Source organism: Martes martes, assembly GCF_963455335.1.
Source record: "Martes martes genome assembly, chromosome: 11".
Classification (NCBI taxonomy): domain Eukaryota; kingdom Metazoa; phylum Chordata; class Mammalia; order Carnivora; family Mustelidae; genus Martes; species Martes martes.
Window position 1 is genome coordinate 85,163,392 of NC_137899.1, and position 17,519 is coordinate 85,180,910.

General features: G+C 43.5%; 1 protein-coding gene across 1 annotated transcript; it reads left to right on the forward strand.

The window, feature by feature from the left end:
• Positions 1-8,027: 8,027 nt before the first annotated feature.
• Positions 8,028-9,410, forward strand: HILPDA (hypoxia inducible lipid droplet associated). The gene is given in 3 exon segments (XM_080818557.1): positions 8,028-8,160; positions 9,043-9,254; positions 9,257-9,410. Coding segments are annotated over 2 exon segments (189 nt in total). The 5' UTR covers positions 8,028-8,160; positions 9,043-9,103; the 3' UTR covers positions 9,295-9,410.
• Positions 9,411-17,519: the final 8,109 nt, after the last annotated feature.

A 17,519-nucleotide genomic window follows, 5' to 3' on the forward strand; every position in this document is an offset into this window, starting at 1 on the left:
TTTTTTTTTTAATGGCTTTATTTATTTATTTGTTAGAGAGAGACGGAAAGCGCACAAGCAGGGGGAGAGGTAGAGGGAGAAACAGACTCCCACTGAGCAAGGAGCCTCACTTGGGACTCGATCCAAGCAGCCTGGGATCATGACCTGCACCTAAGGCAGACGCTTGCTTAACTGACTGAGCCACCCAGGTGTCCCTCCTCAGCTTTTCCATTCACATGCTTTTTCAAAATTCATTGAATTTTTCTTCTTCTTACCATATATGCTTATAGGAGGAGATTGCAAACTATAGGAAACTATAAACTAATTCATAATCTACCATTCACCCACTTTAAGAACTTCCACAGGCCCTAGACATGCCTTACGTGTGCTGGAGGCTAAAACACTCCCATGACCCCCATTTAAAGTTATCGAGTTGAGTTGAAATTGTCTAGTTGACATAATGTCATATTTCGGGGACCTTTGATTAAGTGCTTATTCATTTTAATTTTGCCTTTGAAAAAATCTTGAAGCAGGGGTGCCTGGGTGGCTCAGTGGGTTAAGCCTCTGCCTTCAGCTCAGGTCATGATCCCAGGGTCCTGGGATCGAGCCCCGAATCAGGCTCTCTGCTCAGCAGGGAGCCTGCTCCCCTCTCTCTCTCTGTCTGCCTCTCTGCCTACTTGTGATCTCTGTCTGTCAAATAAACAAATAAACTCTTTAAAAAAAATCTTGAAGCAATGTGTTTTCTTTTCCGTATCTCAAACATTTTTGAGAGTTCTTGAAAAGTCTATAGGGCACTGGCACTGAGCCTTTTGTGACTAGTGAATGTCACTAATGAATTAGTAAAAACTAATGTCAGTGTTGATATTTCAGAGTCTATCCTGTCAGTCTCTCTATCCGTATTTATCATGGTTAGTGTATACGGGCCACATAGTTTTGAATACTGTTTTCTAACTGCATTGTTCATCCAGGATTTCCCAAATGGGGCTTGGGGACAGAGGTCCATTGTGTCTTTGGGATTCACTCCCACGCATGCTTCAGCTTCTTAGTAAAGGTTTTGGAACCACACACCTCTGAGGTAGAAACGCTTAGAGACAGCTCGCTTCCCTCAGCCCTGTATTTTACAGAAAGAAAACTGAGACCTGGAAAAGCAACTTGTCCCAGGTCAGTAGATAGTTAGCACCAGAATCACACTCAGCATTGAGGCCCCTGGCCCAGGTAGGGGATAAAGAAGCCTCTGATTGCACTGGGTGCCCTTTGCCCATCTTTTGGAACTGGTTCTACCTTCCATGGGCACCCTCCTCTGGTGCCCTGCACTGCCCTAGCCTTCCCACTCACCCCCACCCCCACAACCGCCACTGCTCTTGACCCAATTTCCCCATCCCAACTCCCTTGGCTGTCTTTCCCTCGTTGCATATCTGCTGCTGTCACAATGTTGCACAAGCGATTAATTTTCAAAATGTTAGTTTACATTTTTTAAAAATTTTTTTCTCTAATTATAGAAGTAACACATGCACCTTGCAAGAAAATTTGGGCGAAGAAAATCTCCACCATATCAGGGAGAAATAATTGTTCAGATGTTGCACAACAATTACGGGTAAATAAAACCAATCGTGGAGGAGCTGTTCTTTTTCTTAAAAAAATATTTATTCATTCGATAAGTATTTGTTGTACACCAATACTACATGCCAGACAGCACTCTGGGTTTAGGAACGTAGTAATTGGCAAAATAGTTCCAATTCTTGTCCTCAAGGAGCTACCGTCTAGTGAGGGAAGACAGATGATTAACAAATAAATGTAAAAGAGATTTGGTGGTATTGCGTACTATGAAGAAAAAAATGAAGCAGAGTAAGGGAGATGGACAGAATGGGGCTCTGTTTTATATAGGATGATTTGGAAGGTCTCCCTGAGAAATGACGTTTGATCAGAGTCCGGAAGGAAGTGAGAGAGTGAGCCATTCATTCGACCATCCATTTATTTCACGAATATTTACTGAACACATTTCAGACACTGAGGATACAGTAGAGAATAAAAGAGATTTCCACTCTGGGCCACTGGTCCTCTCCATCACTGCGGCACACCTGCTCTGTTCCACCCAATGGCCCGAAGACCGAATTGTTCAAAAGGGAACAGGAAGTGCTGTCCTGAACATTTTTAATAAAGACTTTAAGTGTCTGAAACTAATCAATATCTCCTTTCCTCCCCAATAAGACTTGTTCAACTTTCTCTGCTCACTGTTTCCAACTTAAGATCTTGGATCTTTATGTTGTGATGCTCAAGCCGGGACGTTTGCACTGATATAACTCTCTTCACGAACCCACCACCATCTCCTCCTTCAGATGCCATCCGTGGTGCTGGTGCCGTCTCCTCCAGCAGAGGACCCCTCCGATCTCCCACACTGCCCTCTGTTGAAGTGTGTCCTACTCTCTTCCAGCCTGGAAACATAGTTTTCAGGACTCATAATTTTTCTCAATGTTTTCTCACCATTTCTTCTTGAATCTCACTATTTGCTTCTGGGTTCAGGTTTCTTTTTACGTGCTTGAAAAGTTTCCTTAGTAAGGGTCTATAGAGGTTAACTCAGTCTTTGTTTGTCAGCTGAAGATGTCTTTAATATGCTTTCCTTTTTAAAGAATAACAGCTTTATTAAGATCTCGTTCACATGTTTTTTTAAAATGTACCGTTCTTGGGATGCCTGGGTGGCTCAGTTGGTTGAGTGTCTGCCTTCCGCTCGGGTCATGATCTCAGGGTTCTGGGTTCAAGTCCCCCCAGTCCCTCTTTGCTCAGTGGGGAGCCCTCTTCTCCCTCTGCCTGCCACTCCCCCTCGGGTGCTTGCTCTCTCTCTCTCTGACAGATAAATAAATAAAAATTTTTAAAAATTTTAAAAATAAAGTGTACAGTCAGTGGTGTAGAGTATATTTACAGAGTTGTGCAACCAGTACCACTGTCTAATTTTAGAACATTTTCATCATCCAGGAAGAAACCCTGTACCCATTTGGTGTCACCCCTCCTTCCCCCCTCCCTCTAGCCCCTGGCAACCAATAACAGACTTTCTGTCTCTATAGACTCACCTATTCTGAACAATCTCATATAAATGGAATCATACAATATGCATCCTTTTGTGTCTGACTTCTTTCACTTAACATAATGTGTTCAAGGTTCACCCAGGTTAGAGCATATATTAGTACTTAAATTTTATGGTTGAATAATATTCCATTGTACCACATTTTGTTTACCTAATCATTAGTTGATGCACATTTGGGCCATTTTGGGGCCTTTTTTGGGCCATTATATATAGTGCTGCTGTGAATATTTGTATATAAGTTTTTGTGTGAACGTAGGTCTTCAGTTTTCTTGGGTATACGTTTCAGAGTGAAATTATCGGATAATATGGCAACTCTATGTTTAACTTTTTGAGGAACTGTCAAACTGTTTTCCCCAACAGGTGACCATTTTACATTCCCAACACCTCCCAAAAGGAGGTGGATAGGAGGTGGTATCTCATTTTTTAAAAGATTTTATTTATTTATTTGAGAGAGAGAGAGGGAAGGAGAGGGAGAATCTCAAGCAGACCTCCTGCTGAACGTGGAGCCCCATCCAGGGCTCAGTCTCTAGACCTTGAGATCATGACCTGAGCCAGTCAAGAGAAGGACATTTAACCAATGGAGTCCCCCAGGAGCCCCGTTTGTATCTCATTCCCCACATCCTATCTTGGGAGTCAATTTTAACAGAAACTGTAGCATGTAATACACACACTATACACTTGGCTTTTCCACTTAATATATTATGGAGATCATGCCAGTATGTACAAAACTGCTTATTCTTTGGGCTGGCTTTATGGTAACCCACTGTATGAATGTGAAATCCCGGTACTGGTCGTTTATTTCACCAGCTCCCGCTGCTAAGCGGCTCTGTTTCTTCCCGGTCTTTTGTATTTCATCAGTGCTGTAGCAACCGCCTCGGATAATCCATTCTCCACATGCAGTAATTCTTCTGTAATGATCATTTCTTGAAGTGATATTCTAGGTTAAAGGGCATATATGTTCTTTTGTTTTTGTTTAAAGATTTTATTTATTTATTTGATAGAGAAAGAGAGAGGGAGGGAGAGCACAGAGGGAGAGGGAGAGGAAGAAGTGGACTCCCCACTAAGCAGGGAGCCCGAAGAGGCTCCGGGATCCCAGGACTCTGGGATTATGACCTGAGCCAAAAACAGATGCTTAATGACTGAGCCACCCAGGCGTCCCAGGACATGTCCTTTCAATGGACCCAGTATCTTAAGATCAAATTCTAGAGGCTATTGTCTTCTTAGTATGGTACTCCTGTGTGGGCTGACTATGGAAACAATTTTTTTGAGGGGCTTGAGCGAAGGATACGGTTCACAAGGAGCCCTCCTTGATTAGCAGTTCCCAAAGAGGAGGTAGACCCTGAAGAGGGTTTGTCTTGAGGTCCTATCTTCCCTTCTTTGGTGGAACAATGGGGACTCACGGAAGATGCTGAGTAAAATATTCATTTGTTCATATATTTCTCCAGTCAACAAGTATTTACTGTGTGGTGCTAAGCGCTAGGATGAAATGAAGACAAAATCAGACTAGACCTTATTTTCACTGATGTTTTCAGGCTTTTGAGGGGGAAGCAGACATTAATATAATCCAGGGTAAAGTAACATAGTGAGAGAAACGTGTATCATGTATATCGTGTCGCTCTAGCCTGTAGCAAGAGTCTGAGGGTCAGCAAAGGGTTCCCAGAGGAAACGTGTTTTTGTTTTGTATTGTATTGTTATTGCTGTTTTTTAATATTCTATTTATTTCAGAGAGAGAGAGTATGTAAGTGAGAGAGAGAGAGAGAGAACACACCTGAGCCACCCAGGCCGCCCGAAGAAACATGTTTGAATTGAGGTATGAAAAATTAAGATAAAATAAATAAAAAATGAATTGAGATATGAAGGATGAGTAAAAGACTAGCTGGAAGGAAAAAGCACAGTTAACAAAGTCGGGAGGCACCAATTCCTGCTACACAGGGTTGCTAAGGGAATTCAGTTAAACACTATTATGAAAGGTATCTAGCAAAATGCTTGGTGCATGTCAATTATCTGGTGAATGCTTACTTTGCCCCCAGTCTTCCCTTCACTCACAGTGAATGCTAAAATCCCAGATCCCCAAGCGGACCATCGCCACCCTAGCTATGCTTGTCCTTCGTATTTCTCTCCTACCCACTTCCCTCTCTTCCTCTACTTCTGCCCTGAAGCCCTGCAGTCCATTCACAGAGGTCTACCTTAGGAGCTAATTAGATTTAGTAACCATCATTTATCCTGCCCTTAGTCTACGCTAAGCACTTTGCATCCATTGTTTAATCTTCATAACAGCCTTAATAGGTTAGAACTATTATTACTTCCATTTTATAAAGGAAGAACTGAGGAAAGCAGAACCCAAGGACAATAGCAAGCAAATCACAGAGCAGGACTCACCTTCAAATCTAATTTCTAACCACTACCCCTCAGGTGCCTTGGGTTGGTAGTTATCTTTTGTAGGTCTTACTTACCCAACTAGATGACAACCTGATTTAGGATAAGGACTTGCGGAGGGGGGTGGTGGCGGGGAGAGGGGGGCTGGCCAGTTCAGTTGGCAGAGCATGTGAATCTTTCCAGTCCCACATTGGGCAGGGATTATTTATTTATTATTTTTTTAAAAAGATTTTATTTATTTATTTGACAGACAGAGATCACAAGTAGGCAGAGAGGCAGGCAGAGAGAGAAGGAAGCAGGCTCTCCACGGAACACAGAGCCCGACGTGGGGCTCGATCCAAGGACCCTAGGATCATGACCCGAGCTGAAGGCAGAGGCTTTAAACCACTGAGCTACCCAGGCGCCCCCGCCCCGGGCAGGGATTATTTAAAAAAAAAAAAAAATCTGCCTCTAAACGGTTTAGTAAGACAATAGCCCCGCCTTACCGAGCAGCTCCTATGTATTTACTTGTATTTACTTGTGTATTAGTTTCCCCACTTTACAGATTAGGAAACTAAAGTTCAAATAGATTAAGTAATTTGGCCAAGGTGGTGGAGATGGGACACGACTCTTGATTTAGATATGCCCAGTACCTACCCAAAGATGACAGCCAATAATCTTTGTACTTAATAGAAGGGAAGCATAGGGCTATATTCACCCAGACCCTGGTTAACTTCAGCTGGCATGACATTTAGGCAATGACAGTGACTATGGGAGAGAGGGAATTGTTGGAGCGTCCATCTCTTCCTTCCGGCTGTGTGAATATAATTTAGAGCTCACAGTAAGCAGAGCCCAAAGGGTTACTGTGGAATTCCTGGGTTCACACGCCAATCATAGGCTACTATGAACGAAGCCCCTTTTTGGGAGTTTGTAGTCAATGATAAAGATAATGTTAGCACTTACGGAATGTTTTCTATGTGCCAGGCTCCATTCTTTGTGCTTTACAAGGATGAATTCATTTAATTTCCTGTTAAGGACTGTTACTATTCTATGTAACATCTAAGGAATCCGAGGTACAGGAACGTTAAAGGATCTGCCCAAAGCCCCCAACTAGCAAGTAGTGGTCCTTGGGACATCTGTCAGTGTGACTTCAGAGACCTAGTGTCTCCTGACAACAGTGCAAGCGTCACTGAGTCCAGCACAAAAACAGACAAAACTCTAATGTAAGGAAAGGCCAAAAATTCCTGCGGGCTAAGTAGAAAAGTTAGTTTTTAAGTGCCTGCCTGCCCGCACGTCTCCATCCCCAATTTCTCCTTTTCCCACCCACTCCTCCCGGAAAAACAAGACCTCAGAGCCGAGAAAGTAGGGGAAAGGTCGCGGTTGTGATTTGGCTCCTCCCATCCTGCCTCTTCCGTCTTTTTTTAAATTTTCTTTCTTTCTTTTTTTTTTTTTTTTTGCAAAATCGCGGAGCCCGTGCAAGCTCCCGGGTTCTTGCCCATCTAGCCCCGGCACTTGACCCTGACACATGGAACCGCTGATCCTACAGCTCCATGGACCTGCCCAGAGTCACCTGCCCTAGCGCTTTGGTCCATTGCCCTCCTCCTCCCCAGGAGGAAAACTATGAAACCGCTGACAGCCTTAGAGGTTCCTTCCCAGAGTCTCCGGAGGACTCAATTTCCTGAGATCCGCCACTGGGTGCTCTCACAGCAGAACCTCTACATTTCTCTAGGTTCGCGGCGGGGTGGGGGGGGCGGGCAGTGGAGAGCTGCTAAGTAAGTCTTCCCAGCCCCCAGGTCAAGGTATGAAGCTCGATCGTCACGTCCTAGCTCTTTGGTTCTACCTGAAAGTATCTCTTAAAAACTACATCTCGTGGCCACGTTTTGGGTGAGAAAACAGGCCCAGTGAGTACAAAGTGACTTGCCGCGTGCAGTCAGGCACAGACGCCAGTGCCCGCTGAGTAGTTCACCTACTTACATAGGACAGACTTTTGTAGAAAGCAGAACTTAACAGGATGTGAAACGGCCGCGCCCTTCCAGTGATATCAATGGCAAATTAAACCTCAGGACTTGGAATGGGAGGGCGGGGCACGTGCCCGGAATCTTGGTACTTCCAGAAAGCGAAAGCTCTACCGTCGCGGGAATTTAAATACTGGGGGTGGGGGAATGGATGGGGATCTGATGCCTTCTGGCAATCTGTGCTTTGTTGGACCGTCTGGTGAGGGAGGCCTTCTCTGCGTTCCCGCCTTCTTCCGACCGGAGAACCTCTGGATTTGGACACTTCAGATGTGTCTCCAACCCACTTGGAATGGGAGTAAATGTGCTGATTCCCTCCAGTTTCCTGCGGCAGAAAAAGGCGGTCTGCGTTAACACACACGCTAGTCCTATTGCCGACATCAGTGACTCAGAGCTCCAAAACGGCTATTCTCTGAAACAGGTCAGACTGGCAGCAGTGCGCTGGGGTCCAGACCTCGGACCGCCCCCGCGTGGGGGCGGGGCCGCGGACGTGCGTCAGGCCGGGGCGTGCGGCCCGAGTGCGCGTGCGCGGCTCCGGGACGGGGGCGGGGTCGGGGCTATAAGAGGGCAGCGTGAGCACCGTCGTTCTGCTCCTCTTTGCCTCCGGCTGAGGTTTTCCCCTCAGAGGTTCGTCTGGGCTGTGATTTAGCGCTCTTCGGGAACTGCCTTTTCTCCGGACCTCTGCGCGACGCGCTGTTATAGCGAGCGGGCCCTTGCTGGTCATTCCTCCTGGAGGTGAGCGGCCGTGTGGGCTTCCCCGGCTTTCCGCCCCCTTTCCCCAGGCTGCGTTGCTCCGCGGGCCGCCTGGGGGGGTTCCCGGGCTGGGGCCGCGCCTCCTGGGCTCCTGCCCTTCGCGTGGTCTCCGTCTGGGTCCGGAGTCAGCCTCTCCTGCCCTGTTTCCAGGGATGGCCCTATGTTTCCTGTGGCTCTCCCCATGCTCTCTGGTGTTGGGTTAGGCGTCCCAGTCCTGCCCTCCCAAAGCACCCTTTGTATCACAGCACTTGGCGTGTTGTGTGTCTGACTGCCTAATTTCTTGCCCAGATTGTAAGCCCCTGAGGGCAAGGTTCATGTCTACCGGACCCCGGCCCTTCGTACCTTCCTGGGTGCTTATTTAACACGTTGTAGGTATTCAGGGTGTGTTTGTTAAATATGTGAACTTGATAGTTTTTAATGTCTTAGAATTATTTTGGCTTTACCAAAAAGTTTATGATGGACTGGAACCTGACTGAGATGTGAGGAGAAGCCCTAGGCAGGTTGCTTTCTTAGGGGCATGTCCTTACCTACCCCCCTCAAAAAGACTCCGTTTAGGAAGGTTTTTGGTCCCTGGGCTGTGGCACGGGGATTGTGCGATGCACCTGGCAAAAGTAAAAGGTTTTATTTTAGACGAGGTCAAAGTTTTAAGGAGTGCTCTTGGATTAGTCCAAGAAGCAAGACTAGCTTTGCAGCCATGGAGTTTACAGTGTAAATATGCTTGGAGATTCTGTTGCAGAAGAACATCTACTGGTCCCTGTCTCCCTGGCTGAGCCTCACCCTTAGTTCCATGGGAAGATAGAAGTCCAGACTAGGAGCATACATATCCCAAAAGGCTGTAGATTAATCTCACCTCTCTTTCCTCAGTATCCAGAGACCTTCGAGAAGTGAAGACTCTACTGCTCCACAGAGAGGGGTCCTTTCAGCCATGAAGCCTGTGTTGAACCTCTATCTCTTAGGTGTGGTGCTGACCCTGCTCTCCATCTTCGTTAGACTGATGGAGTCCCTAGGGGGCTTACTGGAGAGCCCGTTGCCTGGGAGCTCCTGGACCGCCAGAGGTCAACCAGCCAGCACAGAGCCCCGGAGGGTGTTCCAGACCATCCATCCAGAGGGGTGTGATAAGCCCTCTCTCCACCAGCTGTAACCTTGGAACACTGGCCTAAACACATCCAGGCAGGTGTCCAGTTCCTGGGCAGGAAAGCTCAGAACCTCAGTGTTACCAGAACTGTTACCAGGCCCATGAAGGGCCTCCACCTGGATGCTTCTTGCCCTGGAAAAAGAGCCTGTCTAATATACAGGTGTTAGTGGGTTGCCTGTGACTGCGATGGAATGTTTTCACTGTTCTCCTCAGGGTCTGCTGTACGGGCGTTGGTGTCCTTGGCAACATGGCTCTGATACCTCTTAGGGACTTGTGTTCAGCTGTTGGGAGATGGTGTTGTCTTCATCTCTGCTTCGTCAACATCAACCAAGAGTTCCTTCGGGCTTGGGTGTCTTATGGTCAGTTTATGTGGTAGTCAGCTTCTCTTCATGAGAGCTTGTCTGTGTCTGGATGACAGTTGAAGTGGTGTATGTGTTGGCTGTAGGGAGGGGGATGATGAAATAGTCAGTGTCCACCTCTCATTGTTTCACATGGTAGAGTCCTTTCTCCAACAGAGCATGTGTGCGTGCATATTGGTCTGAAGGGGGCAGTGGGATGACAAAGCCTGTGTTATGGCCACCATGTGGCTTAAATGAATTTTTCTAATGAAATAAAAATTGAATATATGTTTCTAGTATGTGTCATTGGCCTCTGCCCTTGAAATTAGTGGTAGGGAAAGATCTTAGTTCCTAGATTTGGGGTTTGACATCTTAAAAACTCAGGAGCAGAAAAGTACTTAAAAACATTTTGTTTAAAACATGATGTCTGGGCTCCAGGGTGGCTCAGTTGTTTAAGCATCTGAATCTTTTTTTTTTTTTTAAGATTTTATTTATTTATTTGAGAGAGAGGTCACAAGTAGGTAGAGAGGCAGGCAGAGAGAAAGGGGGAAGCAGGCTTCTCACTGAGCAGAGAACCCCATTCGGGACTCGATCCCAGGACCCTAGGATTATGACATGAGCCGAAGGCAGAGGCTTAACCCATTGAGCCACTCAGGTGCCGCCCTAAGCATCTGAATCTTGATCTCAAGGTGGTGAGTTCAAGGCTCTGATTGAGCTCTACACCATAGAATTTACTTTAAAAAAAGAATATAATGTAAATCTGAATTTGGAGGCAAGGGCAGTTGGGTCTGCCCCAAATCCACCAGTTTAATGAGCCTGGGCCAAGAATATTCTAGTCTTCTCTTGGCTCTCCACTTCTAAAGAAAAAAAAAATGATTTTCTTCTAGTATCCCCCCCACCTCAGTCTCTGGGGGAAAGACGACTATCAGCCCAGTAGGCTTTTTTTCTTCTATCCTGTTAGCCACCAGAATGCGTGCTCAGTTTTAATTGTTCTCCAGGTAGGCTGGTTAAAATGTCCACACTTCACAGACGGTTATTTCTGCTCACTCCCAGATCTTCACAACTTGGCTTTTACGCAGAAATGGAGGGTTTGCGGTTTTTGTTTTTTGCCTTGCCTGTATCCACTACTTCTCCATGCCCTACTCCATGTTAAGTACATTCACTCCTCTGACCATGTTAATACATCCATTCACACTCTCTTGATGTGTGTCATTTTACATATGGTGAATTTGATTTACCTCAAAAGGTAGAAATGGAGTATGCCTCTACTAAGCCACTTTTGCTTCCTGAGTTGTTCTTGAGCCTAAGTGCCATTACTTTAGAAGCTGGTGGTTTGGGCATCTCTTCTATTTATTGCACTATGGTGGTCACTAGTGCTATTAAGCAAGTGTTTACAGCTTTCCACTTTTTGGGCACATGGTAAAATCTGGCCACCAATCCTCTGGATAGCTGGGGTTCTGTGGCTCATCTATCAGTAGCATAGTACAGTGAAAGATTAGGTTGGCTTTTCGTCTCTGATTTCAGGCACTTTAACGTGCCAGTAGCTATCCTAGAACATACTACTTAAATTTGATACATTTTTCTCATTCTCACACCTCCAACTCATTTGGGGTGTCTAAGTGGGAGAGCTGCACCTTAAGGCTCTTTCCCAAGCAGCTTAATTGAAATGATTCACAGAGTGCCAGAACTTTTGTGAGATCTTCGCTGTAAGAGAGTTGAACCTACTTGGAGATTTTAACAACAGACGTGGTAGCCATACCACTGTTCCCATCTTTCCTATGAAAAGGGTGACCTGCTGTCCCCATTTGCCTGGCAAAGGGATTTTCTGGGATGCAGTATTTTTAGTGCTAAGACTGGGACAGGTCTGGGTTACCCCAGCACAGTCCGTCAGTCATCCTACCTACAAAGCTGAGTTCAAAATGGCATTTGTCCTTGCAAACATTTCTCAGCTTTATCTGTTAACCAGTTAGGGATGAGAAGCAGTTGCTTCTGTGAGCCCTGCAAGCCCACTGATTTCTCTTTGCAGCCCTTGTGCCTGCTTGCAAGCTGGCCATTTCAGTTCTTATCTGAGCTAATCTTGTGCTTTGTCAGTAGTGACCAACAGTATCCGATTCAGCCTGCTAAAATTCTGTTCTCTGACTTTTCTTAACTTCTTAAATAGATTAGATTGAGTATGTCTTCTAAGTTACTGCAGGCAACAGTTTTACCAAATACTTCGCTGCTGTATAACATGAGTTGCCCTCTTCTTATCTTTAAAAAGATTGCTTTGCTGCCTGCCCTCAAGTAAGTTAATGTCAGGCATTGTAAAGTTTTTTGTTGTTTTAAATTATGCAACACCCACCTCTATAGTCCTGTCTCCTTATCAGTCAAGGACACATTAGGTTAGGTTATGCTGCAGCAGCAACAATTCTGAATTCTCAGTAGTTTAAAAAGCAGAAGAGTTGCCTAAGGCTGTGCTCCCAGGAAGCAAAATTAGGGCCTAATCAAGGAATATTCCCTTCCCCCAGGGTAAGGGACCTTCTTCACATCTGCTCTGTGGCTTATCATGATTACTAGGCTGCTGTGTTTCCTGTTCCTCCCCTTCTCCCTTACTGCATTCATCTTATCCCTATTCTACCAATATTTATTAGATGTGTGGGGCTTGTCTTTTGACTGTGTAGTTCTCCATCTCAAGCCACCTCGGAAAGTGATGTAGAGACTACAGTGCATCATTCAGACATTTCTTGATTTTGAACTTGATGTTGTAGCTGAAGGGAATTTTACTGGGTTGTCTTCTTCGGGGAGGTATGGTGAATGCAGAAGGGATAGTGAGCAGGAGGGATAGTGAGCTAAATGATTATTGACTAGAAGGGTCATTAATGGTCTCCAAATATTTCTGCCCTTGTCTTTCAAGCACATGATAGAAGCGCACTTCCTGACACCTTTGTGGTTGGACAAGGCCATAAATTAGTTCTGGCCAAAGAGTTGTGAGTGGAAGTAACTTGTGTCAATTCTAGATTGGAACACCTGAGTACTGGTTCAAAAACCTCCAAAACCTTTAACCTTTTTCCCTCCACTATACTGACTAGCAGTGCTCCCAATGTAGATCCATTAATGTAGGTCCTAGAGTGAGGATGCCATGGAGGGGAGCCCTTGACTGATCCCTGATGAACATGGAGGGTAAATAAGAAAGAAACTGCTGTTGTGTTAAGCACCTGCAGCATAAGTTGGCTTATCCTGACGGATACATTTGCCTTTAGCATCTACCGGCTACTGCACATTTCATACTCCCTCCATGAGATAACATATTTAAGACAGTGGGGCGGGGTGGGGGGGCCAGACATGTGAACAAACATAATGTTCCATAGTTCCATGATAGAAATGTGTATAGGATGTGGGTACATAAAGTTATCTGCTGGCTGGAGGCACACGTTAAAGCTTCTTAGAGGATCTGAATTTTAAGAAATGAACAGGTAGCCACGTTCAGAAAGGGTTTACCTACTAGAGGGAATTGTGAGCCAGGCCGCGGAAAGGAGCCTAAGTATTGCATATTTAGAAAGCTGCAAGTACAAACCTTAAAGCCTTATTAGCTTGAGGCCTTTGCTCTAGTGCCATCTAGTGGAATCTAAGGGAGAAGGAAACACTAACTATACGCTGTGTAATGCTTTCCAGATTTGAAGGGCCCTGCCTCTAAAGCTTATGATAGATACCACAATATTAAGGGTTGGAAGATATGATTTAGTCTAATACTATCCAGTAAAACTATAATGCAAGCCACATGTGTTACTTAAATTTTTTCTAGTGGTTACATTAAAAAGAAACTGCAAAATATTTTAAACACCTTTAACCCAATATACTAAAAATATTTCTACATGTAATCAACCTAAGAAGTTATTTATGAGATAGATACCTTACATTTTTTGGTACTAAGTATGTATTTGTATTGGCATTTTACACTCAGAACATATCTCATTTGGATTAGCCACATTTCAGGTGCTCAGTAGTCCACATGTGGTGAGTAGCTACTGTATTGGACAGCATAGATCTTTTCATTTTACTACAGAGGAAACAGAAGGAAGCTAAGTAACTTAGACAATATCATTGAATTAATGGGTTCTTGGTTGCTGGTTTGCAGCTCTTTCTACAATGTGATTTTTCTTTTTTTGAGGAACTCTTCAAAATGCAGGATAGTAAAATATATTCAATAATGTGCTTTTTCACCCCTACATAATTCTTGTATGAACACATGTGAGTCGTTTTTTTTTTTCCTAAGAAAACCTATTGTAGCAAATCAAAATTGTGAAATGACTGTAACTTAAACAATGTTTACATACTGCTTTGCCCATAGACCATCAATAGTGCCTCAGATTGGATTTGCTTTATGTGGCAAATACATGTATTTAACTCATAATTCATCACTTGAACACTAACTTTTTTAAAAAAGAGCTAATATCATGTGAAAGCTCTTCATTTTTTAAAAGATTTTATTTATTTATTTGACAGATTATAAGTAGACAGAGGCAGGTAGAGGGGAAGGGGGGGGGCGCAGGCCCCCTGCTGAGCAGAGAGCCTGATGTGGGGCTCCATCCCAAGGCCCTGAGATCATGACTTGAGCCAAAGGCAGAGGCTTAACCCACAGAGCCACCAAGGTGCCCCGAACACTAACTTTTTCTTATGTCTCCTCCTAGACTTTGTTCATACACATTGGGCATTTCTATATTGTAATAGTATGAGTGTAATTTGGACCCTTTTTTCCCTATTGCTTAACATTATGAAATGGAGAAATTAACTAATTGATAAAAAAGCAGGTAGTTTTATGTAATCTGAGGAAATCTAAATTGGAGAATATTTTATTCATAAGACTTTTTAGAATAGTGTACTAATACTTATGTAAGAAGAGACAGGAAAAGTTAAATGATAAATGCTGGTATAAGTATGCTTAAACATTCTCTAAAAGGATAGAAAGAAATAACAATAGTGGCTTCATTTGAAGGGAAGTGTGGTGGGAACTGAGCCAATGATAGGGGTGGGAAGGAGCTCTTCACTGTCCCTTTTGAAATTTTATATTATTTGTACCTTGTGAATGCATTAACTGTTTGAAATTTTATTTTTTAAATGCCTATAATCTTTTCCAGTTCTATTTATAATATCCTTCTGAAATTTTAATTGGGATTTTATTGAGCCTACAGATCAGTTTGTGGTGAACTGACATCTTAATATTGAATCTTCCAGTCCATGAACATAGTATATCTTTCCTTTTGTTATTGTTGATTAAGAATTCTTTTTTAAAGATTTTATTTGTCAGAGAGAGCACAAGCAGGGGGAGTGGCAAGCAGAGGGAGAAGCAGGCTTCACACTGAGCAAGGAGCCAGACATGGGATTCCATTCCAGGACCCTGGGATCATGGCCTGAGCCAAAAGCAGATGCTTAACTGACTGAGCTACCCAGGTATCCCAATTAAGAATTTTTTATCTATGTTCATGTGTAATGCTGATCTGTGGTCTGTTGCTTTCTTTACTTGTATTGTCTTTGTCTGATTTGGTAATGCTGGATTCATAAAATGAGTTGGGAAATTGGGAACTGTTTCCTATTCCATTTCCTGAGTTTGTGTAAGATTATTCCTTAAAATTTGATAAACTCCTCTAGTGAAGCCTATGAGCTTAGAGTTTTATTTGTGGCAAGATAGTTACAAATTCAGTTTCTTCTATGAATATATATTTATTTGATTTTTCCTAAATCAGTTTTTGTCACTTTTTTCTAAATCAGTTTCAGTAATATCTATGTGGTGACATTTATATAGAACACCTAAGTTGCCAAATTCGTTGGCATTAAGTTGAAACTATTTCCTTATTATACTTTTTTAAAAAAAGATTTTATTTATTTATTTGACAGCACAAGTAGGCAGAGTGGCAGGCAGAGGGAGAAGCAGGCTCCTTACTGAGCAGGGAGCCTGATGCGGGACTTGATCCTGGGACCAGGGATCATGACCTGAGCTGAAGGCAGACACTTAACTGACTGAGCTACCCAGGAGCCCCTCCTTTTTTTTTTTTTAATATTTTTTTATTTTATTATTTATTTGACACAGAGAGAGATCACAAGTAGGCAGAGAGGTAGGGAGAGGGGGAGGGGGAAGCTGACTCCCCCCATTAAGCAGGGCACCCAATGTGGGGCTCAGTCCCAGGACCCTGAGATCATGACCTGAGCCAAAGGCAGAGGCTTAGACTACTGAGCCCCCCAGGTGCCCCCCAGGTGCCCCCCAGGTGCCCCTCCTTATTATACTTTTAAAATCCACAAGATCCATAGTGATGTTCCTCTTTTTTTTTTTGGCAATTTGTGTATTTTCTCCTTTTTTCTAGATCTCACTAACTATAGGTTTCTCAATTTCTATAAATTTAACTGCTCTTTTATTAACTTTGAAGTAGGTTGTTTAATTTCCAAATCCCTTAACATTTTCCAAATATTTTTCTTTCATTGATTTCATTGTTTAATTTCATTGATTATGGTCAGGGAATGTACCCTTTATTATTTTAATTAGTGGAAATTTATTGAGACTTGTTTTATAGCTCAGCACATTGATATATCTTAGTGAATGTTCAGTGTGCATTTGAAGATAATGTGGATTCTTTGGGTTCTGAGTGTTCTGTTTTATAGAAAAGTGTACAGAATATTTTTTAAAGGAAGTATACAAAATATAAAAAATTTTTTTACAAAAATTACATAAAGTGTGGCATATGGGTGGCTCAGTTGCTTGAGTATCTGTCTCTTGATTTTGGTTCAGGTCATGATCTCAGGATTGTGAGATTGTGCCCTGCCTTGGGCTCTGTGCTGAGCAAGGAGTCTGCTTAAGATTCTCTCCCTCTGCTCCTCTCACCCCAGCTCATATGCATACTCTCTCTCTTTCTTAAAAAAATGAAAAACATAAACATAAACTTAGTTGATAGTTATTCAAGTCTTCTGTATCCTTATTGATTACCTGTTTACTTGTTCTGTGAATTTCTGAGAAAGGATGTGATATCCCACTCTAATTATCTATTTGTTTATTTCTCCTTTTAGTTGCATCAGTTTTTTTTTTTTCATATTTTTGAAACTCTGTTATTGGATACATATACACTTAGGATTGTTATGTCTTCTTAAATTGACCTCCTTTTCTTTTTCTTTTTTTAAAATTTTATTTATTTGACAGAGAGAAATCACAACTAGGCAGAGAGGCAGGCAGAGAGAGAGGAGGAAGCAGGCTCCCCGCGGAGCAGAGAGCCTGATGTGGGGCTCGATCCCAGGACCCTGAGATCATGACCTGAGCTGAAGGCAGAGGCTTTAACCCACTGAGCCACCCAGGTGCCCCTGACCTCCTTTTCTTTTAAAAATGCCTCTCTTTAGGGGAGACAAACCATAAGAGATTCTTTTTTTTTTTTTTTGAGATTATTTATTTATTTATTTGACAGACAGAGATCACAAGTAGGCAGAGAGGCAGACAGAGAGAGAGAGGGAAGCAGACTCCCTGCCAAGCAGAGAGCCCGATGCGGGACTCGATCCCAGGACCCTGAGATCACGACCTGAGCCGAAGGCAGCGGCTTAACCCACTGAGCCACCAAGGCACCCCAAGAGATTCTTGATCATAGGAAACAAACTGAGGGTTACTGGAGGGGATGAGGGTGGCACAATGGAGTAACTGGGTGATGGGCATTAAAGAGGGCATGTGATGTAATGAGCACTGGTGTTGTATATAACTGATGAATCACTGAACTCTACCTCTGAAACTAATAATACACTATATGTTAATTCATTGAATTTAAATTAAAAAGTGTCCCTCTTTGGGGTGCCCGGGTGGCTCAGTTAAGTGTCCGACTCTTTATTTCAGTTCTAGTTGTGATTTCAGGGTCTTGGGATTG